This window comes from Rhinatrema bivittatum, chromosome 5 (genome assembly GCF_901001135.1).
Source record: "Rhinatrema bivittatum chromosome 5, aRhiBiv1.1, whole genome shotgun sequence".
Classification (NCBI taxonomy): Eukaryota; Metazoa; Chordata; class Amphibia; order Gymnophiona; family Rhinatrematidae; genus Rhinatrema; species Rhinatrema bivittatum.
Genome location: NC_042619.1, coordinates 52,158,728 through 52,184,014, shown reverse-complemented (window position 1 = coordinate 52,184,014; position 25,287 = coordinate 52,158,728). Strand labels below are relative to the sequence as shown.

General features: G+C 44.7%; 1 protein-coding gene across 3 annotated transcripts in view; it reads right to left on the bottom strand.

Moving 5' to 3' along the window:
- Positions 1–25,287, bottom strand: part of HEPHL1 (hephaestin like 1) — a 181,602-nt gene that overhangs the window by 60,671 nt on the left and 95,644 nt on the right. For all 3 annotated transcript variants that reach the window (XM_029602335.1, XM_029602336.1, XM_029602337.1), the window contains exons 11-14: positions 24,535–24,747; positions 4,958–5,171; positions 3,288–3,427; positions 1,418–1,558 (exon numbers count right to left, since the gene is read on the bottom strand). In XM_029602335.1, the coding sequence (XP_029458195.1) occupies positions 1,418–1,558; positions 3,288–3,427; positions 4,958–5,171; positions 24,535–24,747 (708 nt within the window). The remainder of the gene's footprint in view (positions 1–1,417; positions 1,559–3,287; positions 3,428–4,957; positions 5,172–24,534; positions 24,748–25,287) is intronic.

The window sequence follows — 25,287 nt, the reverse complement described above, 5'->3', positions numbered from 1 at the left end:
ACTTTTCATATATAGGGCTAATGCTGTTTAAGTCTTTGGAGTTAATGCTGCTATGGTATGGCAGGTTTGCTACACATGTGCTGAGAGAGATTTGCAGGTTTTGTATTTTATAATGCGCCTGGTAGTAGAGTGAGTTTGGGTTGCTGTTATTGAGCTGATACCAGAATCAGAATATCTTTTTTATATGGTGAGTTGTAGGGGAAAATATTCTAGTTCTGCTCTTCACCCATTGTTGGGGGTCGGGGAATTCCTGTGGATGCAGAGTGTATGTTTACATTCAGCCCCGTGATGGTCATGTGTTTAGTGTGTCACGCATGTGAGCTTTATCTGTCAGGTGTGTCCCAGTCTGGAGGCTGGCACTGTTTATCCAGAAGAGATTTGGAAACTTTATGGCAGCTATGCAAAACAAACTCAGCAAATAGCAGTGTTCTCTGCATAGAATTCATTTTTTTTTTATTTGTAACTTATTTTTCAAGGTTGCAAGTTTTGTAGCTCCCCACCAACTTAAAACAGCTGCATACGTTCAATCACGTACAATGTCTGTTGTTCCTAACCGGGTCCATCGTTGCCTTTTTTAAGGAAAGGCATGGAGTGGGGAGGGGGGGGGGGAGGCAGAGGTGGTAAGAAAGCACCCCCAAAATATTTCATTTAAAACTATTTTTAAATAATTCACAGTAGTACAAGTGGGCTTATTTTATGTACAAACCACAGGTGGCAAAACTTCACAGGGACCGGTGAGGATGGGGGAGGCTAGGGAGTGGTGCCTGAAGTAGTTTTCCCACAAGAGTCTTCTGGTAAATGCCTCCAGGGTTAATTCTGATCCCTATATCATTTTTTTGGTAGCTGATGGCTTGTGAACGAAACAGATGTGGGGGAAACTGGGTCCTCCCTTACCTGCGATGAATTCCATAGGTTTTTTTCCCCTTTTTATATGCTTCAGTAAGGAAAGGTACGCTTTTTAGCTGGGGACCATTTTCCTGGAGAGCCAGGAAAAGTCCCCTGAAGTTGGTCCTACACAGTTAATAAAGATCTTTGGATTTATCCCCAGCTAGCAAAGATAATATAATAATGCTATTATGCAGCATCCGTGTCTAATATGTTTAAAAAAACAAACAACTCGAAAACAGTCTTTTTCCAGGAAACCTAATTATTATTATTTTGCCAGCCTCTGATGCCAGTCTACATTCCTTGTTTTAAAATTCCTAAACTGCTCGTTTCTTATGTGATGTGGCAACAAAACCTATGAAAAGGATCCATAGCTACCTGAAAGTTTAATAACTGCTTTCCTGTTCATGTATGCACAAAAATAAAGATCAGTTAACAAAAAAACACCCAAAACATAACCACCACACTACTGTTTATGAATAAACCTTGTCTCACATTTTGGAACTTAATCTGCGACGGGGATCTTACTTACCCGGCTCCGTTACTAGAGTTTTCTTTTCCTTTCCAGCATTTACTTCCTGGACACCTTGTGCATGTATCGAATAAGGGCGACGGGCGTTATTTTTAAATACCACTGAGATGATCTCTCCGACCTCTGCTCGAATAGTTGGTCCTGAAATAAACACGTAGAAACGTGACAGCAGAAACGGACCCATATGGCCCATCCAGTCTGCCCATCCACACCAACTGCTCGGCTCTACAAATCCCCACCACTCCCTCAAAACCCCCCCTTGTGCTTGCCCCATGCTTTCCTGAATTCAGATACTGTCCTGGTCTACACCACCTCCACAAGGAGGCTGTTCCATGTATACACCACCCTCTCTGTAAAGAGATATTTCCTTAGATTACTTCTGAGCCTACCCTCTTTTGTCCTCATCCTAGGATCCCTGGTTTCAGAGCCTCCTTTCCATTAAAAGAGGCCCACCTCCTGTGCATTGATTCATTGGAGGAATTTAAATGCCTCTGCTATGTCTCCCCTATCCTGCCTCTCCTCTATGGTACATGAATAGTAGTCAGGTTTCATAGCTGCAAAAATTCTTTGGTGCTGTTTTAGCTTAACCACTAAGGGATCCTGAAGGCGGGGGGGGGGGGGGGGGGGCTCTGGGGCAGAACTGATGCCCACCCAAACTGTGGCTGGACTTGGAAAATCAAGTAAGAGGAGCAGGTTAGTCAGAAGAGGGGGGGAAAGGCCCAACAGGAGGGGGGGGGGATTTTGTTGGCTCCATTCCTGAGCCCTGAAAGGGAGAGAGGGGTTTATTTGCTGTTCCACAAAAAGGAATGTGGTTTGTTCCCAGATTTGCTTGCTCAAAGGGAGAGTTTGGGCTGCTGGGCTAATTCTTGCTTTTACTGCCGCAGCCTGAGACCTGCAGAGGTAAATAGCCGGGGGGGGGGGGCCTCTTCCATCGCTGCTGTCCAGAGGACTTAACCTGCATAATGCAGCTGGGGGACCTCGACCTCTGCACTACAGGGGCAGGGGCCTTCTGAAACCCAAGTAAAGGGGCATAGCCTTAATTATCTTTTGATTGAACTATTAGAGAGACTGTTTAAAGTGCTGGGGGCACCATGCTTTAAGCAGCGTGTTACCTGAATAACGTTTTCCAGCTGGCATGGAGACCTTTTCCCTGTGCAGACTGTGTCTCTGCTGTCTAGTAGCCTGGCAGACCTTCACGGCCCTGTGTAGTTCTCTCTTTCCAGTATGGACCCTCACTGCCACCCCACCCATTCCTCTTAGCCTCAGAAGGTTAGGTGAATTCCGGCAGGCAGTCCTTATCTTTGCTAGAAAACCCAGAAAGCTACGAGGAGAGAATGCGGCCAGATCTTGAGAAGTCCCTTTGGAACTCGTAGCAGCCAGGCCAGGAGGACTGACAGGGGGGGTCCCAGGCAGAAGCCATGGGCAGCAGAGGCAGTAACACTGAAGGATCAATCCTTTATCACTGCTTGTAAGTATGCAACACTGAGTTTCCAGGTTCAAGACTTGATCAATTATCTACCATAGCAGTTGGAGCTCTGCTCTGGCAGGTGTTCCTCTCGGGGGGGGAACCATAACTGTTCTCTATTTCACAAAGGTAACAGGTAGGTGCAAATGCAACCAAAAATTACATTTTAAATAGCTGCATGCCCCCAAGCTTGATTTTAAAAGAACAGCGTGTGGGCCCATTCTGTGATAGGTACTCATGGGACAGGGGGGATGGCTGGTTTAGTGCATCAGGAAATATTTTTTACCTGTAAGCAAACTGGCTAATCCTCATCTCCCATCAGATTAAAACAGGATCAAGGTGCACGTTGTGCTATTTGCAGACCTAAATTACTTTTGCCTGCACAACTTCTGGGTGAACATTTACCTAATATTCCCAAGTGCTCCTCTTCTGGTGTTCTTGCTTTAGCCTTTGCAAAGTCTCCATTGTGGTATTCTCTGTAAAGCACCTTTTTGTACTTTGAGCCTATTCGGTCTTCACTCTTACTCACAAAAATATGTCCTGGACTTTAAACAAAGACAAAGCATCACCAGCAACATATTTTTACAGTGCCCCTCTCTCTTCCAACAGGTCATCTAAGCTTGAGTTCCTCCTTGTGATAGATTTCCCCACCATGGATGTGCTTCTTCTGTCTTCCCAGAGAACTTATATTTTCCATCTCTCATCCACTGCCAATAGTTCCCCTTTGAGCGGAAGGGTAGGAAAAGGGCATAGTGTCTTAAACTAATGACCATCCCTTTACTAATCATTGTAAAGCTCTGTTACGCTGCATTACTAGTTCTATGGAAACCGATGTGATGTTCCTAACAAATGTCGGTATATAAAAATGTTAAATAAATGAATAAATAAATAAAATCATTTACAACTGCAGTCATTTTTGCCCATCCCTATAACTCTGTGGATAGATTAATATCCTGGTTCTACTCATGAATACTTGTGAAAAAATTACAGTTCCCACTGCTGGGATAATGTCTGGCACCTACTGAGGCCTCTTGCACAGAATTCTACAGCTTCTGTTGTTACTCCCTTTTGGAAAAATGAACCCAGAAGGATTAGGAATCATAATGTGTCCTTAGACACATACAGGTGAATTTTCAAAGGAGTTATGCGCGCAAATGTAGCATACTATTGTAGCAATTTTCAAAAGTCATTTATGCATGCAAATCTTATGGACAATTCAATAACATATACTGTAGCAATTTACAAAAGCCCACTTACAGGCCGATACAGTACAGTGCACTCCGGCGGAGCGCACTGTTAACCCGCGTTTATACGTGCGTTTTCAATGCGCTAGTTTTACCCCTTATTCAGTAAGGGGCAATAGCGAGTCGAAAACGCGCGTCCAACCCCCCCCCCCCCCCCCGAAACTAATAGCGCCCGCAACATGCAAATGCATGTTGATGGCCCTATTAGTTATTCCCGCGCGATTCACTAAGTAAAATGTGCAGCCAAGCCGCACATTTTACTTTCAGAAATTAGCGCCTACCCAAAGGTAGGTGTTAATTTCTGCCGGCACCCTCCGACTTAATATCATGGTGATATTGTCGGAGGTCCCAAAGTAAAAAATAATTTAAAAAAAATTAAAAAAAAAATTTTAAATCGGCCCGCGGCTTGAAAACTGGACGCTCAGTTTTGCCGGCGTCCGGTTTCCAAACCCGTGGCTGTCAGCGGGTTTGAGAACCAATGCCGGGAAAATTGAGCGTCGGCTCTCAAACCCGCTGACAGCCGCCGCTCCTGTCAACAAAGAGGCGCTAGGGACGCGCTAGTGTCCCTAGCGCCTCTTTTCCCACGGGCCCTCATTTAAATACTGAATCATGCGCACAGGAAAGTGGCCTGTGCGCATGATTTTTACTGAAGCGACTTTTACTGAAGCGGCCTGTTACACGGGTAAAATGCATTTACACATGAGAATCCCAGTTTTACACATGTAAATGCTTCTGAAAATCAGGCCCCCACTGGAATACAATTCATGCAGCTGCAATCTCCCCCTGAATACCTATACTTTAGACTGGTATCCTCCTAGAACCATACAGTACCTTTCCTGTTCTGTGACATTGTGCTTCTCCAGTTCCCAGCGCCTTTGAGGAGAATAATCCCATTCCACCTCTTTCGCCGCAATGAAATAAGTTCTCACTGTGCTGTACTGCTGCGGCTCAGGGGCAGCAGCGCCTCCACAGCCCTTCACTGTGTAAACTTGTTTCATGCCTCCAGTGAAGTGATCGGTTGTTCTGCACGACACTTCAAAGCTGCCTAAAAGGAAGGATATGCACCAATAGGGAAGAGTGTGACAGTCTTCAAAAAAAGGCACAAGACTGTTATTACTATTGCTCATCATAAATAAGTATCTATCCACCTAACAAGCCTGACAATCAAGATCGTCTCCTTTTATCCTAGAAAGCAGAGCCTATGTCTACTGGTAGAATGCTCCAGAAAAGGGCTTCACAAACCCGTCCTGGGGCCTCCACAGCTGGATGGATTTTCAGGATATGCATTATGAATATACATGAGATAAATCTGCATACACTGGAGACACAAAATATGCAAATTTATTTCATGCATATTCATTTGTGGGTATCCTGAAAACAAACATGCAGTAAGGTCTCTGAGGTTTTGAAAACCCTTCTTTGGCAAATAGAAATTGTACATCCTACTGAATGCAAACTGTAGCATTCGTTCGATAATAAAAAAAAGCAGTACAACTGTCCTGCCAAGCAGAGGAATGATTGTTTTATATACAGGGATTGCAAGCATCACAGGAAGCACTTCCTGGTTACCATGGTGATGTATTTGGTGTCACTCTTCTGGGGTTAATTTTAGGAGATATACGATTTGATAGTAATGTTGAGGTTACTTGCTCCAACATGTTCCTTTTTATTCAACATGCTTTTGGTTTTAAAAATAGTTATGATATTGTCTTTGGATGTTCTCTTTAGGAGTACTCCATACGGATCAGTTTGGTGCCAAAACGTTTGCTGGTGATTTGCACAAAGGTGTGAGTACACGGTGGTTAATGTGTAACTTTGATGACAATTCAAGGGATAGATCTAAATATTGGTCAATGAACGAGTAAAAAAAGATCTTTTTTTAAAGTTTTGTGTGTTCAGGAACTTATATCTTTTAGAAAGAAAATTCTGACTACATTAAGGAGACCATTTAAAAATTGGTAGATGCCACATTGCTGTTTAGAGAAGAGACAACTGAGGGGGGATATGATAGAAATCTACAAAATCATGAAAGGACTTGAACAAGTTAATGTAAATCAGTTATTTACTCTCTCACAGCCCGCTACAGTAAAGTGCGGCCGCGGTTACCCCGCTCCTAACTCGCTTTCTACTCACTTTCCGGCCGCGTTAGCCCTTCCTGCAATACACTATCCCCTTTAACCCATCCTCACCGCCTCTTTAAATCACCGGGTAACCCCTTCCGCATGCGGCATGTATATGAGATGTAAACCATCGAATTAGCTATTCCCTCCCATACAGTAACGCGCGCCCCGACTATCGCTATTTTACCCTGCCGTTTTGCCGCACGTTTAACCTGCTCATTTACCACCTACCCTTACCCCTGCGTTAGAGGCAAGGGGTAAGGGTAGACAGCAAACTTTCCCACAAAAAGAAACCTAAAAACCTAAAATCCCCTCCTCCCGAAGCCACTCGACATGTTATCAACTTACTTTTTGTTGCTTTCAGCCCCTTCAACCTTCTCTGCCGTCCTCCAGAGGGGCAGCCAGCGGCGCGCCCCCCCCCCCCCCCCCCCACGCAGGTCCCGGTTCTCCTGGCTCTCGATGATGTTCCCGCAGGTACTCCAGCTCGACTTCTGGCTGACAGCTACCCCCCAAAATAAGACTGCTGAGTTACGGCCTTGGAAGCGAAGCGAACTTTCAAGGGCTTGAGCGTCCAAATTGACGGGCGCTCAAATTGACGGGCGCTCAAGCCAATGAAAGCACAGGGACGGCGAAAGCAGCTTGCAGCGGTCCCCCCCCGCGCGCAGGTCCCAGTTCTCCTGGCTTTCGACGATGTTCCCGCAGGTACTCCAGCTTGACTTCTGGCTCACAGCTACCCCCCTCCCTCATTGGCATGAGCGCCCAAATAGACGGGCGCTCATGCCAATGAAAGCACAGGGACGGCCGTGACGTCACGCCCGCCCGTCCCTGTGCTTTCATTGGATTGAGCGCCCGTCAATTTGGACGCTCAAGCCAATGAAAGCACAGGGACGGGCAGGCGTGATGTCACGCCCGCCCGTCCCTGTGCTTTCATTGGCATGAGCGCCCGTCAATTTGGGCGCTCAAGCCAATGAAAGCACAGGGACGGGCGGGCGTGATGTCTTTTTTTTTTTCCCCTTGGCTGCACCCGTGCTCTTCTTTTAATTTCTTGGCCGCTGGTGACGTGAGCGCTGGAGGCAGCCCGCTGTCTCCTTTTATTTCCAGCCGCCGCCTATCTGGGGTCCAGTTGTGGGCCGTGGTCTCCTTTCTTTGGCTGGCACCGGCCTGGGCTACGGAAGGAACCCGCAGTCTGTCACGTCACGGCCATCCCTGTGCTTTCATTGGCATGAGCGCCCGTCAATTTGGGCGCTCAAGCCAATGAAAGCACAGGGACGGGCGGGCGTGATGTCTTTTTTTTTTCCCCTTGGCTGCACCCGTGCTCTTCTTTTAATTTCTTGGCCGCTGGTGACGTGAGCGCTGGAGGCAGCCCGCTGTCTCCTTTTATTTCCAGCCGCCGCCTATCTGGGGTCCAGTTGTGGGCCGTGGTCTCCTTTCTTTGGCTGGCACCGGCCTGGGCTACGGAAGGAACCCGCAGTCTGTCACGTCACGGCCATCCCTGTGCTTTCATTGGCATGAGAGCCCGTCAATTTGGGCGCTCATGCCAATGAAAGCACAGGGACGGGCGGGCGTGACGGCGCTCAAGCCGAGGAAAGTACGCTTCGCTTCGGTTTCAAGGCCGTAACTCAGCAGTCTTGGGGGGGGGAGGAGGGGGTAGCTGTCAGCCAGAAGTCAAGCTGGAGTACCTACTAGAACATCATCGAGAGCCAGGAGAACTGGGACCGGGGAGGGGGGGACACACCGCTGCAAGCCGCTTTCGCCGCCGGCTGCCCCCCCTCCAGAGGACGGCAGAGAAGGCTGAAAGGGCTGAAAAACAACAAAAGGTAAGTTGGCACATGTCGAGCCGCTTCGGGAGGAGGGGATTTTAGGTTTTTAGGTTTTCATGGGTTAAAGTTGGGATCCACTTCCTGGTGCCTGTCATTTCAAATGTCATTTGAAATGACAGGTACCAGCGCACCCAGGATACTGTATAGGCGCTGTATTAAGTGCCTATACAGTAAAATCGGTTGCGCGGGCCTAACGCTTCCCCTAACACTTCGCAGACGCGGCTTGCATTTGCAAGTAATTTAAATAGAATATCGAGCGGTATGTGATCAGAACTGTGCGTGCGGCAAACGAGGATGCGCCCGGCACTGCCGCACTCTTTCTAACACGGCCTTACTGTATCGACCCTTCAGATAATAACAGGACCAGGGGGCACTCAATGAAGTTAGCAAGTAGCTCATTTAAAACAAATCAAAGAAAATTCTTTTTCACTCAGTGCATAGTTAAACTCTGGAATTCATTGCCAGGGGATGTGGTTTCAGCAGTTAGTGTTACTGGGTTTTAAAAAGGTTTGGATAAATTCAAGAGGTTAAATCCCTAAACTGCTATTATGGTAATTAATAAGCAATAGTAGCTTGTAATCTATCTAATGTTTGGGTACTTGCCAGGTACAAATGATTTGGAATGGCCACTGTTGGAAACAGGATAATGGGCTTGATGGACCCTTGGTCTGACCCAGTATGGCATTTCTTATGTTCTTATTTGTACAACAAGGCACATTTTCAGACTTGTGGACCTGATGTACTAAAGGATTTCTCCTATCTTGTCTCTATGGGGAAAATGCTTAGTACATCGGGCCCGCAGTGCCTTTTATGCAGAAAAAAAGAGTTAGTCCACCTAAGTCAGCCATATCTGGGTAAGTGGATTTTTAGATGCCTGAAAGTACATGTGAGCATCTGGCTGCACTGGAAAGAGACATCTTGGAGGCATGTTTGGGAACTGATGCATGTACACTGAATTTACAAAAAAGGTCTATGCATTGTAGGCATGCTAGTAATTTCCCTAACTTGTGCCAATGTCTGCAAACATGCTAGTGTGTCTGCATAGTTTTAGTTGCACAACCATTCATCAATACAGCACCTTGTATTTGAAAATCCACTTGTTTTACACAGGCATAAAAGCATTCATGGATCTCTGTAGTTAGATCTTTTGAAAATGTACCCTTAAGAGTATAGCTTAGAAACCTGTGAATCATGGCTTTCTAAGAAGATTTATTGCATTAGGCCCACAAGTAACACATTTGGGGAGGGAGGCAGTGGAGAGATTTGATTTCTAAAATAACCCTGTAAATGTTTAATTAAGTTACAAGGGAGCAGCTATGTTTTCCAGGACCTAGTTTTTGGTAAAGATAGGGTCATTTGTTGCCTATGCTTATTGGTTTCAGCACCTGGGATGTATCAGTCTTGGATTGTTCCACAGGAAGGGAAGGTATATGGAGAATGAGGATGCACCAAAAATAAGAAAGCAGCCGTACAAAGATTTAAAATTGAATTAACGAAAGTACCAAAAAATATCACAGACCATGCAAATACAAAAGGCAAGTTGGTTCAAAATCATTTAATGAACCTCCTGCCAAAAACCAAAACAAAACAAGCTAAGGGATAAAGGAACTCTGAATCCATCAAGCTAGGTGGAGAGAGCATTGTACAAATCTCATCTTTGGCTGAGTTTCCTCACTCTGAGGGTCATCAAATGTTCACAAGAGAGCACTGTTCTGTTCGTACATCTCACATTGAATGTCAAAGTGGCCCCTAACCCTCCTACACTAACTAATACCTAAACCTCACCTCAAGTTACTAGGTGGGCCTCCTATATCGCACGGCTTAACGCTCCTGAAAAAGTTGTAGCTAGAATCGGTGCTAAAGCCATGCGATAGGGCTTCGCAAAACGGTAAACCCAGCCCACTCCTGCCCCTAACTCCTCCTCTTTTTCGGATTTGCATCGCACCATACGATATGGTGCTATCGCATGCGTTAAAGGCGTTTTCGCATGCGTTAAGGGCTTATCGCATGCGTTAGCCCTTTTTGCATGCGTTAAGCCCTTAACGCATGCGAAAACACCTTCGCGCATTTTGATAAATGAGGGGGTAAGTCATGTATTTCAATGCAAAATGCCAACTTCTGCTATATGTCCCCAGACTGGATGGTCTGATTGGTTCCTATCTAGAATCATCTACTTTGTTACTATGTGACTCCATAAGCCAGTGGCACTGTATGGGAGTACGGTGTTGCATGCCTTGTTTTTAAGGCTGGCAGCATGCACGGTGACTGTTCCTCATCTGTTTGACACAAACAGCTCAAAAACAACAGCATCAGGCATTGCATCTGACAATTCCAGGCAAAATCAGTTATTTGTTGGGTTAGTGACTTAAGGATTTTTTTTTTTACCCTTTCTGTAGCCAGTACAATCCACAGTTCTTGGTGGATAATGAAAAGCATTCATAATTAATAGTTCCATAAATAAAAATAACTACAAAATTAACCAGCAATTAAAACACAAACTTCTCAACCAAAAAACATGTAAGACAATAGGGCCAGATTTTAAAAACAGCGCGAGGGCGTAGATTTGTTCGCGCAACCTGGCACACAGTAAGGACTCCCAAAAGAGCCTGGCTGGGCTGATCTTAAATTTCATACTGGTCTGTATGGTTTTAAGGCTGAACTTACGCAGACTGGAGAATTGCGCATTAGGGCGTGATGTATCAAGGTGGCAGTTCTGAACTGAATCCTGCATCTTATTGGCAACCAATATGTTATACAGTTGCTATCTCAACAAAGTTGTTTAATTTTGCTGTCTCCTTCCTTGCTATTATGCTCACTTGGTCTCTTCGACCATTCCTCATTCTCACCCCGTTCCTTATGATTCCCTGTTAATTGTAACTTTATCCTTCCTTTCACCCTTCTAGTTTTTTGCTCCCCAATTGTATGTGAACCGATGTGATATTCAATTGAATGTCGGTATATAAAAGTTATAAATAAATAAATAAACCGGTGCAGCATGTGCAGCACTGGTGTAATGTGATCATTTAACCGAGTGCCACTTGATAATCTTGCCACTGCATTCTGGACAGCCTGTATGCTGGTACTCCAGCATACAAAGCGTTACAATAATCAGTCTTAGATATGATTGATTAATGACTGAATTATTGTACAAAAGTCTGTAGTTGATAAGAAAGGTTTCTGTCCTCTTAAAGCTTTAAGTTTAATGAAAGTACTGCTAGTCATCTGCTACATCTGTTCTTTCAAAGATAAATTTGATTCAAGCTTAATTCCAAGATTTCTAATCACTGGGGAAAGTTCAATACAGCAATCTTTAAATTGCATAAATTTAGGAAAATCATCTGAAGAAATCTATTGTGAATAAAAAAAAAAGGATGTAAAACAGGAGAATGAGACATACATAAATTATTACATTAAAAAAAACAAGAGAGAGATGTATATTTAGGGATTACACTTCTAGTGTGAACCTAGCTGGTAGCTGAGGGGCAGGGCAGGGTGAGAATTGCTACGCCACACCACACCACAGGAGGGTCTTTTAGGCTTGCAAAGAGCAACAAAAAGTGGCAAAAGAGAATTTAAATTGTAAATTGCTCTTCCTCCTTGCATACAATACATCCACATAAACCACTGAAATGTGACAGCCAATTGTCCTAATGCTGAATGCTGGTGCATCTTCCTGCTGAAGCATGCTGCAAAGGACAGCCGTCTCCACTCTACCACGCTCAGCAATCTACAGCCTTTCATTTCCTATACACAGTGGCAAAAATGCTACAATGATTAACAAACATGATCTCTTTGTCATGTTTACCATTTTTATTTTGGGGAGCAAGGACAAAGAGGAATGAATATTCTATAAAAGGTAACTGCATGTCTGCTTAACTCCTACACTGCCTCTGTGGTTTAGCCCGGCAAATTGAAGTCATTTGGCAAAATCTTGGGCCAGCTGCTAGGGAAGACAGATGTCCACTGGGCCCAACCAGAAACCGCTAAAGACTCCACTGAGGGAAGTGAGCCCCCAAACAGTGCATGTGGACCTGGCTACTGTATGTGTGCATGCACAGATCCCTCCTGCAACACGCGTGCAGTGCTCAAACACTCAAGTAAGTGGTGAGTTCACAAACGTACTTTCAGTCTCTGTCTTATTTGGGGATCATTACGTGTCTTGCTTGTTCATAAAAGTCACTAATTTACATTAAAAGCTCATGCTGTGGTTAGAACTGAATGTGTTATTTATTCTTACTGTCAGTGAAGTGGAAACAATCATTGCCTAATGTGCTTAATTATTAATGTTGAAATATACCACTAGGGAAAGAACAAGAGAGAGACAGAGACTGCAAGAGATTGCCTCAGTCTTTCCGAAATAATATGGTTATATATCAATAATTAGCTATCCTTCAAAGCCCTGAGCGAACGTCTAAGTTGCATTGTAAACTGATGTGATATGTATATTTTACAGGAACGTCGGTATAGAAAAGCTAAAAATAAATAAATAAATAAATAAATCTTTAGTAAGATGGTATTTATTTTTTATGGCTTAGAGCATAATTAACAAATATGATTTTATATGTGAACTATGGTGACTGCTCAAAACAAGTTGCCACCTTGCCAATGGAGGTTTCTGTATGTCAGTCTAAGCAATATAGGAAAATTGGTTCTTATCTGCTAATTTTCGTTCCTGTAGTACCACAGATCGGTCCAGACCCCTGGGTTTTGCATCCCTGCCAGCAGATGGAGACAGAGAAAGTTTAACTGACACTGCTACTTAACCGCATGTGCCACCTGCAGTTCCTCAATATTGATCTGTACCCAAGCTTAAAAACAGCAAACAACAAACAAACTCACAAAACTTTTTTTTTTAAACAAGTCTGTATTCCATACCAAGAAAATAGAATGAGTGGATAACTCTCCACCTCCATAGATTAGGCGGATTTTGGACTAACGGTGGTACTATAGGAACGAAAATTAGCAGATAAGAACCAATTTTCCTTTCCCTGTACGTACCCAGATCAGTCCAGACTCCTGAGATGTACCAAAGCTCCCTACTTAGGGTGGGACCTGGAGAGTCCCACTCACAAAACACTCTCGCCAAAAGACCGGGACTCCGTATCCCCCACATCCAGTCTATAGTGCCTTGTGAAAGTATGCAGCAACTAAGTCGCCACCCTGCAGATTTCCTGCGGTGAAATCAGCTGAGCCTCCGCTCACGAGGCTGCCTGAGAGCGCGTAGAAAGGGCTCGCAAACCTTCAGAAACCGGATGACCCTTAGCTATGTAAGACGACCCAATGACCTCCTTGAGGCACCATGCAATAGTATCTTTAGATGCCCAAGAGAATCTTTTGAACCACTCCGCAAAACAAAGAGGTGATCCAACCTCCTAAAGTCATTCGTTATCTTGAGATATCGCAACACGTTCTCCGCACATCCAAAAGCTTAAGCTCCCTCGTATGATGTGCGAAGGAATCCAGCTCAGGAAAAGCTGGAAGCTCCACAGTCTGATTCACATGAAACATCGATACCACCTTAGGTAAAAAAGAAGGAACCGTCCACAATGACACTCCCGAGTCTGAAATCTGAAGGAATGGATCACGGCAAGACAAAGCCTACAACTCAGAAATTCTCCTAGCTGAACATATAGCCACCAGAAAAATGATCTTAAGGGTCAGATCCTTAAGATTTGCTCTCCTGACTGGTTCGAAAGGTACCTCACACAAACCCCTGAGGACGAGATTAAGTTTCCAGGATTGACAAACTTTCCTTACCGGCAGATGCAAATTCTTTGTCCCCCTCCCCCAAAGAAACTGAACCACATCTGGATGAGCAGAGAGAGAGAGAGGAACCCTCTACTTTCCCTCGAAGACAATCAAGAGCAGCCACCTGGACCCTAACAGAGTTCAAAGCCAAACCCATGACCACACCCTTTTGAAGAAAGGACAAGATATGAGACACCACAGATTTTAGAGCTTGCACTCCGTTAGCGATACATCAGGATTCAAAAACCTTCCAGACCCTCACATACGAAAGAGAAATAGACCTTCTCCTAGCCTGCAACAGCATAGTAATTTTATTTATTTATTTATTTATTTATTTATTTATTTATTTAATGGTTTTATATACCGACATTCATCAATGATATCACAATGGTTCACAGCGAAACAAGAAACTAGTGCCTGTGGCGGCGCTTTACATCGAACAAGTTTAACATAATACCACTTCAGGGTATCCTCTGCATCTCAATCACTGCCTCTCATAAGCCATGCCACTAGACAAAAGTGATCAGCTTGATCTGAAAATATGGGGCCCTGAAACGTAGCAGACCGTCCACAGCCAAGTTGACTAGATCCGCGAGCCACGGTAGACTTGACCACTCTGAAGCCACCAGAATTACTTTGCTCAGATGTTTCTCTATCCGCTGCAACATCTTGCAACTAGAGGCCAAGGAAGAAACATGAAAAGCAGAACTTCCCAAGGCCAAGGCACCACCAGAGCATCAACGCCCTCGGCACCATGTTTACTTTTTCGACTGAAAAACTGAGCTGACTTGGCATTCTGGCAAGTCTCCATTAGATCCATACAGGGACAGCCCCCGCTCTTGTGGATGAACTGCATTGCCATCTCCGACAGCTCCTACTCTCCTAGATTTAACAATCTGCGACTCAAAAAATCCGCTTGGATGTTTTCTACCCCTGCGATGTGCGATACCGCTATCTGCTCCAGGTGATGCTCTGCCCAAAGAATCAACTCTTGAGCCTCCTGGGCCACTGCCCGATTCTTGGTTCCAGTTGGACAATGCCACAGTCGTGGCATTGTCCGACAGGACCCTCACCGACCAACCTCTCAAAGGCAGAAAGGCAAGTAAAATGAAATGCACCGCTCTGGTCTCTAACAGATTGATAGACCAGGAAGCCTCTTCTGCAGACCAGCAGCCTTGAGTTGACTGCTGCTGACAAACCACTCCCCAACCAGACATGGCATCAGTAGTAAGAATCACCTAATCTAGAACCTCCAGCTCCACACCACGAACCAGATTGGAACCCAGAAGTCATCAAGATAGGCTGTCCCTGCCAATACTCTTGAGCGGTAAGGGAAGATGAAACTCCTCCAAAAGCGGGTTCCATTGAGACAAAAGAGCTCTCTACAGGGGCCTCATATGTGCAATGTCCATGGTACTAACTCCAGGGTCGAAGCAATCGAGCCCAGTACCTGCAAATAATCCCAGACCTTGGGCATTGGCAACCCCAACAATCCCCCCTACAGCTTCTGAATATGCTCCTCTGTGAGAAATATCTTGCCCCTCCAAGTCTCAAACTGAGCTCCAAGATACTCCAAGGACTGAGACGGAACCAAGTGACTTTGCCAAGTTCACTACCCAGCCAAGGGACTAGAGTGTACTGATCACCTTCTGAACCGACTGACGACAAATATCCTCCTACTTTGCCCTGATAAGCCAGTTGCCTAGATAGGGGTGCACGAGAACTCCTTCCCAACGCAAAGGAGTTCTGGTGAAGGTGCATGGCGCCGTGGCCAAACTGAAGGAAAGAGCCTGAAACTGAAAATGCTGACTCAGAACCATGAATCGCAGAAATTGTTAGTAGTCTGGATGAATGGGTATGTGCAGATACGACTCTGTCAAATCTAAAGAAGCCAGAAACTCACCTTTGTAAACTGCTGCTACAACCTATCTCAAGGTTTCCATCCAGAAACATGGTACCTTGAGTGCTGCTTTTAACCTTTTCAAGTCCAGGATTGGGTGAAAAATAAATGGAATACCTTCCTGTGCCTCGCTCCTCGCAGAGAACCAAAATTACCACCCCTAGTTTCTGCCTGCAGGCCAGCATTTCTCAAACCTCAAGTTGCTTGTCTAAGGGCCTGCAAGGGGAAACTAGAAAGAAATCTTGGACAGACTGAGCAAATTCTAATGCATACCCCTCTCTTACTACACTGAGGTCTTCGGTAATTTTGGCCCACTCTGCATAATACTGCGCCAAGCAAACTCCTATGATAGGAACGACGGAGTGGACCAGCTTCGCCTCATTGTGAGGAGTTAGTCCCAGTTGCGCTACTACTTGTGGTGTCCCAGAAGGGTCTTCGGCCCCCTCAAAACGACTGACCCCAAGATTGGCCCTGGAGAATGAATTGCTTCTGCTGACCTGGAGCACCCCTTGCTGGGCAAGACCTCCTACTATCCCGAAAGCAGAACCGGGCCTGAAAAAACCTCTTGCCCTTAGGCTTATCCTTGGGCAACCTGTGCACCTTATTTTCGCCCAGATTCTTCATTAAGTGTTCCAGCTCCTCACCAAACAAGAGACAACCTTAGAAAGGCAGAGACCCCAACTGAGACTTGAACAACACATCCGCCAACCAATTACGCAACCATAACAACCTCCTGGCCGATACCGCCAACACATAATCCAAGAGAAGGTCCTTACTAGGTCATACAGAGCATCCGCCCTGTAAACATTGCTGCCTCTAAACGCTCACCTGACACCTCAAAAATCCTCCTAAGATGCACTTCCAACTTACGATTCTGAACATCCTTCAACGCAGTGGACCCCACAACCAGAATAGTTGTCTTCTTGGTAACAGCCGATACTGCCGCATCAACTTTAGGAAGGGAAAGAAGAACATAAGAACATAAGAACATAAGAAAATGCCATACTGGGTCAGACCAAGGGTCCATCAAGCCCAGCATCCTGCTTCCAACAGTGGCCAATCCAGGCCACAAGAACCTGGCAAGTACCCAAAAACTAAGTCTATTCCATGTTCTATTCCTTTCCATGTTCTATTCCATGCTAATGGCAGTGGCTATTCTCTAAGTGAACTTAATAGCAGGTAATGGACTTCTCCTCCAAGAACTTATCCAATCCTTTTTTAAACACAGCTATACTAACTGCACTAACCACATTCTCTGGCAACAAATTCCAGAGTTTAATTGTGCGTTGAGTAAAAAAGAACTTTCTCCAATTAGTTTTAAATGTGTCCCATGCTAACTTCATGGAGTGCCCCCTAGTAAAGACTAGCATGGGGCTAACTATCTGAAAGAGTAAATAACCGATTCACATCTACCCGTTCTAGACCTCTCATGATTTTAAACACCTCTATCATATCCCCCCTCAGTCGTCTCTTCTCCAAGCTGAAAAGTCCTAACCTCTTTAGTCTTTCCTCATAGGGGAGTTGTTCCATTCCCCTTATCATTTTGGTAGCCCTTCTCTGTACCTTCTCCATCGCAATTATATCTTTTTTGAGATGCGGCGACCAGAATTGTACACAGTATTCAAAGAGCGGTCTCACCATGGAGCGATACAGAGGCATTATGACATTTTCCGTTTTATTCACCATTCCTTTTCTAATAATTCCCAACATTCTGTTTGCTTTTTTGACTGCCGCAGCACACTGTACCGTCGATTTCAATGTGTTATCCACTATGACACCTAGATCTCTTTCTTGGGTTGTAGCACCTAATATGGAACCCAACATTGTGTAATTATAGCATGGGTTATTTTTCCCTATATGCATCACTTTGCACTTATCCACATTAAATTTCATCTGCCATTTGGATGCCCAATTTTCCAGTCTCACAAGGTCTTCCTGCAATTTATCACAATCTGCTTGTGATTTAACTACTCTGAACAATTTTGTGTCATCTGCAAATTTGATTATCTCACTCGTCGTATTTCTTTCCAGATCATTTATAAATATATTGAAAAGTAAGGGTCCCAATACAGATCCCTGAGGCACTCCACTGTCCACTCCCTTCCACTGAGAAAATTGCCCATTTAATCCTACTCTCTGTTTCCTGTCTTTTAGCCAGTTTGCAATCCACGAAAGGACATCGCCATCTATCCCATGACTTTTTACTTTTCCTAGAAGCCTCTCATGAGGAACTTTGTCAAACGCCTTCTGAAAATCCAAGTATACTATATCTACCGGTTCATCTTTATCCACATGTTTATTAACTCCTTCAAAAACGTGAAGCAGATTTGTGAGGCAAGACTTGCCCTGGGTAAAGCCATGCTGACTTTGTTCCATTAAACCATGTCTTTCTATATGTTCTGTGATTTTGATGTTTAGAACACTTTCCACTATTTTTCCTGGCACTGAAGTCAGGCTAACCGGTCTGTAGTTTCCCGGATCGCCCCTGGAGCCCTTTTTAAATATTGGGGTTACATTTGCTATCCTCCAGTCTTCAGGTACAATGGATGATTTTAATGATAAGTTACAAATTTTTACTAATAAGTGTGAAATTTCATTTTTTAGTTCCTTCAGAACTCTGGGGTGTATACCATCCGGTCCAGGTGATTTACTACTCTTCAGTTTGTCAATCAGGCCTACCACATCTTCTAGGTTCACCGTGATTTGATTCAGTCCATCTGAATCATTACCCATGAAAACCTTCTCCATTACGGGTACCTCCCCAACATCCTCTTCAGTAAACACCGAAGCAAAGAAATCATTTAATCTTTCCGCGATGACCTTATCTTCCCTAAGTGCCCCTTTAACCCCTCGATCATCTAAGGGTCCAACTGACTCCCTCACAGGCTTTCTGCTTCGGATATATTTTAAAAAGTTTTTACTGTGAGTTTTTGCCTCTACAGCCAACTTCTTTTCAAATTCTCTCTTAGCCTGTCTTATCAATGTCTTACATTTAACTTGCCAATGTTTATGCTTTATCCTATTTTCTTCTGTTGGATCCTTCTTCCAATTTTTGAATGAAGATCTTTTGGCTAAAATAGCTTCTTTCACCTCCCCTTTTAACCATGCCGGTAATCGTTTTGCCTTCTTTCCACCTTTCTTAATGTGTGGAATACATCTGGACTGTGCTTCTAGAATGGTATTTTTTAACAATGACCACGCCTCTTGGACATTTTTTACTTTTGTAGCTGCTCCTTTCAGTTTTTTTCTAACAATTTTTCTCATTTTATCAAAGTTTCCCTTTTGAAAGTTTAGCACGAGAGCCTTGGATTTGCACACTGTTCCTTTTCCAGTCATTAAATCAAATTTGATCATATTATGATCACTATTGCCAAGCGGCCCCACCACCGTTACCTCTCTCACCAAGTCCTGTGCTCCACTGAGAATTAGATCTAAAATTGCTCCCTCTCTCGTCGGTTCCTGAACCAATTGCTCCATAAAGCTATCATTTATTCCATCCAGGAACGTTATCTCTCCAACGTGACCCGATGATACATTTACCCAGCCTATATTGGGGTAATTGAAGTCTGATAATCCAATGAAGCATAAACCTTGCACATCCACAAGTACTCAGACACAATGGTGCAGGATAAAACTCTCATCCACTGAGAATTTCAAACGTTCTGTTTATTCAGGAAAATTATCACGCATTCATACGGCAACTCCATCAATAATAGCAAGATATTCTTAAAGTCCCCCGACACGGTCCCGTGTTTCGCGACTGCTGCATCGGGAGGGACCAAAGTAACAGTATCAATCTGCAATACAATAAATTAAGTAAGAAGTGGAACAGATAAGGCTACGGTAGGAATTTCATGAAATTCCTACCGTAGCCTTATCTGTTCCACTTCTTACTTAATTCGATCAGACCGTGGGGTCTGATCGAATTCTCAATAAAGTTTTTGTTGATAAGCAAAAACTTACTGATTCTTTTCAGCCACCAGGAAGGTGATCCTCTCCTCTCAGTGTTTCCACTGGAATGGAAGGTCCAACATCTGCTCAGGCAAAGGATAAAGCTTCGCCACAGCCCTCCCTACCCTCAAGCCGGCATTGGCAGTACCCCATTCCCGATCCACCAGCTTTTTCACCGACTTATGATATGGGAAGGCTTTTGCTGGACCTCACAGCCCACCCAGGACCGGATCAGCCCCTTCCAGATCAGAGTCCTCCTGCGGAACCTTGACACCAAGCTCTTCGAGAACCTGAGGAATCAATGGCCCTAGCTCCTTCTTGCGAAAAAGCCAACCACTTTCGGGTCATCACATTCGGAAACCAGAACCTCTTCAAGATCATTCCTCAGATCCGTGCTATCTGCATCTGGATCAACCACCAGAATTTCATGAAATTCCTACCGTAGCCTTATCTGTTCCACTTCTTACTTAATTTATTGTATTGCAGATTGATACTGTTACTTTGGTCCCTCCCGATGCAGCAGTCGCGAAACACGGGACCGTGTCGGGGGACTTTAAGAATATCTTGCTATTATTGATGGAGTTGCCATATGAATGATTTATAATTTTCCTGAATAAACAGAACGTTTGAAATTCTCAGTGGATGAGAGTTTTATCCTGCACCATTGTGTCTGGGTAATTGAAGTCTCCCATTATTACTGCACTACCAATTTGGTTAGCTTCCCTAATTTCTCTTAGCATTTCACTGTCCATCTCACCATCTTGACCAGGTGGACGGTAGTATACCCCTATCACTGTAGTCTTCCCTGACACACAAGGGATTTCTACCCATAAAGATTCAATTTTGTATTTAGTCTCATGCAGGATGTTTATCCTGTTGGACTCTATGCCATCCCGGACATAAAGTGCCACACCTCCTCCCGAGTGCTCCTCTCTGTCATTGCGATATAATTTGTACCCCGGTATAGCACTGTCCCATTGGTTATTCTCCTTCCACCATGTCTCTGAGATGCCAATTAAATCTATGTCATCATTCACTGCTATACATTCTAATTCTCCCATCTTACTTCTTAGACTTCTGGCATTAGCATACAAACATTTCAAAGTTTGTTTTTTGTTTGTATTTTCATTCTGCTTTTTAATTGATAGGGATAAGTCAGAATTTTTTAGCTCAGGTGAGTTTTTAGTTACAGGCACTTGGACTACTTTTCTAATTATTGGAACCTCACTGTCTGGATGCCCTATTTCTAATGCATCATTAGTATCCTTTAAAGATACCTCTCTCTGAACCATGCGCTGCTGAGCGACTGTCGGCTTTCCCCTTTGTTTTAGTTTTAAAAGCTGCTCTATCTCCTTTTTAAAGGTTAGCGCCAGCAGTCTGGTTCCACCCTGGTTAAGGTGGAGCCCATCCCTTCGGAAGAGACTCCCCCTTCCCCAAAAGATTCCCCAGTTCCTACCAAAACTGAATCCCTCTTCCTTGCACCATCGTCTCCTCCACGCATTGAGACTCTGGAGCTCTGCCTGCCTCTGGTGACCTGCGCGTGGAACAGGGAGCATTTCAGAGAATGCTACCCTGGAGGTTCTGGATTTAATCTTTCTACCTAAGAGCCTAAATTTGGCTTCCAGAACCTCCCTCCCACATTTTCCTATGTCGTTGGTGTCCAAATGTACCACGACAGCCGGATCCTCCCCAGCACTGTCTAAAATCCTATCTAGGTGATGCATGAGGTCCGCCACCTTTGCACCAGGTAGGCATATTACCAGGTGATCCTCACACCCACCAGCCACCCAGCTATCTACATTCCTAATAATCGAATCACCAACTATGACGGCCGACCTAACCCTTCCCTCCTGGGCAGTAGGCCTTGGGGAGATATCCTCAGTGCGAAAGGACAATGCATCACCTAGAGAGCAGGTCCTTGCTACAGGATCCTTTCCTGCTACACCTGGTTGGTGCTCTCCCATCATGAGACCTTCTTCCTCCAAGGCAGCACCAGGGCTGCCAGTCTGAAGTTGGGACTTGACTACTATGTCCCTGAAGGTCTCATCTATATACCTCTCTGTCTGCCTCAGCTCCTCCAGGTCTGCCACTCTAGCCTCCAGAGATCGGACTCGTTCTCTGAGAGCCAGGAGCTCTTTGCATTGCATGCACATGTACAACTTCTCACCGGTGGGTAAAAAATCATACATGTGACACTCGATGCAAAAGACTGGGAAGCCCCCCTCTTGCTGCTGGACTGCTGCCTTCATCTCAATTTTGATCAGTTCCTAGTTAAGTTTTAGGTTGCTATGGGAGTAGGAATGTGTCTAACTTCCTTTAAATGTATTAGTGAATTCACTATGTGTCTGGTAGTGGCCTACTGGGGTCTGATCGAATTCTCAATAAAGTTTTTGTTGATATATTTTTTTTTTTTTGTCAAAGTGGCACCTGCCTATAAATTAAGGGATGAGCTAGGGAGGGTTGGGAAATACAAACAGTCTAACTTCAGTTAGGCAGCCTGAGTGACTGCTCCCTTGATTAACAAATGTTGGTCCCTATTCAAACCCAATCACACTACCTCAACACCTTTCCAAGGTGAGTAACTGAGCTGAACTATTCTACTTTTTTACTTTGGTATATACTGCTCCTAGCTTATTTCTAGCTTCTGGCTACTTTTTGGGTTTTGTTTTTTTTGTGGGGTTTTTTTGTTTTTTTTCAATACAAGCACTCAGTATTAAATACAAACACTCAGCTCTTTAAAAGTCTGGAGAACACTCAGTTCTGCAGACTTTTAAAAATAAACACACTACCTACTGCTACCTTATTGACTGACTAAAAATACAAACAGTCTAACTTGTTTATTCACTGCCTTTCTGACTATTAAAGGCACAAACACACAAACACACTAAATAATATTCCCAAATAGTTAACTTTGCCCCAATACTTTTAAAAAAGTCAAGCAAAAACTTACTGATTCCTTTCAGCCACCAGGAAGGTGATCCTCTCCTCTCAGTGTTTCCACTGGAATGGAAGGTCCAACATCTGCTCAGGCAAAGGATAAAGCTTCGCCACAGCCCTCCCTACCCTCAAGCCGGCATTGGCAGTACCCCATTCCCGATCCACCAGCTTTTTCACCGACTTATGATATGGGAAGGCTTTTGCTGGACCTCACAGCCCACCCAGGACCGGATCAGCCCCTTCCAGATCAGAGTCCTCCTGCGGAACCTTGACACCAAGCTCTTCGAGGACCTGAGGAATCAATGGCCCTAGCTCCTTCTTGCGAAAAAGCCAACCACTTTTGGGTCATCACATTCGGAAACCAGAACCTCTTCAAGATCATTCCTCAGATCCGTGCCATCTGCATCTGGATCAACCACCAGACTGCACGCCAGAGGCAACTCCAGGCCCTCGGGAGCCTCGTTAGAGCCATCTAAACTATCAACAGCGACCCCTATAGATGGAGCCAGGCCCAAAAAACACTGGACTAAAAAAGGCCGCTTTCTCCAAGACTGAACTGGCCTGGAACCCACATCCAGACCCTCAGAAGGTTGGGCCTGGGTCCCCAGACCAAATGCAGCTGCCTCCTGCTGAGCCAAATAGGCCTCATGCAACAGTAACACAAAATCTGAGGAAAAAGGCCCGGAGGTGCCAGCCAAAGGCTAAGAAGAACCAGTAATAGGTAGAATGGGTCCATCTTCCCCTTCTGCCCTCCCCCCTCCGCTCCTCCCCGGAATCCGAGCAAGCCAAGGAAAGCCTCGAAGGAAAATCCTCCTCCCCCTCCATCGGTATGTCACAGGCCATATGAGCCTTCAAAATGGCCACTGTTCCCACGCCGATGGAAAAAGGGTCCTCAACTTGGTGCAAACCCTGCTGCAAGGGAGGAACAGGGGTGGGCAACAGTCTCCTCTTTTTCATGGCCCTCACCACTGGAAAAGCAAATGAAACACAGGCCGACAAGGTTGAGGTGCAACTGAGCTGAGCCACAAGCGCGGCAAACTAATCCGCACACCATTATTACATCAGTGGGAAGCTTATCTCGGGACCACGAACAAGCTGACAGACTCTGCAAGCACCAACTCTGAACTCCCCAGCCACCTAAACAGTAGAGGCAGGAAGCTGGCGGTCCTAACCTACTCCGGTTTCCTATATTTTTTTTTTTTAACAACACTTTATCAACACTTCCTAGGCTGGAACACAGAGCTGCCAAAAAACAAAAGGGCCAGCCAGTAAAACAGCTATCCTGATCCTGCAGCCGCCTCAGCACCCTCGTGAAGGGGAGGGATCTAGACCATCAGATTTACACCCCACAGATGTAAGAAGTAAGCATACAAAAGGGTCACCAACCCTCAGCTCGTCCACCTCAACCAAAAGGGGTGATCCCACCAGGACCCAAAAACCCTTTAGGAGGAAGGCTCGTAAACCCAATTTAGTCTCCTGACTGCAGAACTGCAGGTTTTGCACCATCTACTATCTGCTGGAGACAGAGAAATACTGAGGAACTGCAGGTGGCACATGTGGTTATGTAGCAGTGTCAGTTAAACTTTCTCTGTCTGGCAGGGATGCAAAACCCAGGAATCTGGACTAATCTGGATATGTACAAGGAACTTCATTTCTTTCAAATTTGGAGGGTGGGGGATCAGAATTTAAACATTTTTTAATCTGAGTGGTTCATTTTAGAGACAGAAATTGCAAGGTTATTCTTCATCGTATTGCAAGATTTAGAACAGAGCTGATGCATTTTTAATAGGCAAATAGATTTACATTTTGTAATGCTGAATGCATAATGTTGCTGCACTGTTCAGACTACCTCAAGCTAGCATTTCAGGGCTGGTCTGATGGCTCAGTGAGCATATTGCCCACTGCAGAGGTAGACTGTCCTTAGAAACTTACCCACTTCATCTGGCTGCATGGATACAGTCATGGAGGAGTGGGGAAACAAATTATAAGTATCTTTTGTGATTCCTCCCAAATGAATGGTGTTTCCTTGAAAGTAAATCCCATGCAGATCAACCTCTGTACCAAGTCCAATCATATGCCAGGAAATCTTGTCATTTTGGCACATCTCCAGGCCAGGCAGGTTTCCATACATAAATCCATTGATAGCTGGCAACAAAGTAATACACACCATAAATTACACCAGTTTGCAAAGAAAACATTTTGGAAATTAGCATATTGGCAGGGGTTAACTAATGATTTATAGCTGACATATGTAGTTTATGGGATATGTAAATCAAACACAGACCAGTTATCAGCCTTGTGCTTCTGCTATGAATGTTTAATAATGCATTTAAAAACCAGCAACACTATTCATTCTTATCAAGTTACAATTATCTTACAGGAGGCCAGCTTCAAAGGCATTCTCAGCTACTAAATGGATGTTTATCCACAGAGAAGGCCCCTTTATAAACAGTCTCACTCCTTGTGGGGGGAAATGGGCAACGCTGAGAATGGGGTTAGGGCAGGTCCCCGAAAGTACAGAGGGTAAAGATCTCTATGGCACCAGCTGCCGTGGAATTTTCAAAGGGAAACTCCATGGGAACTCCCTTTGGAAATTGCAGACACCCGTGGGCTGAAAATGTATTTATTTATTTTATTTATTTATATTACACTTTTTGCCACTTCAAAGCAGATTACATTTAGGTA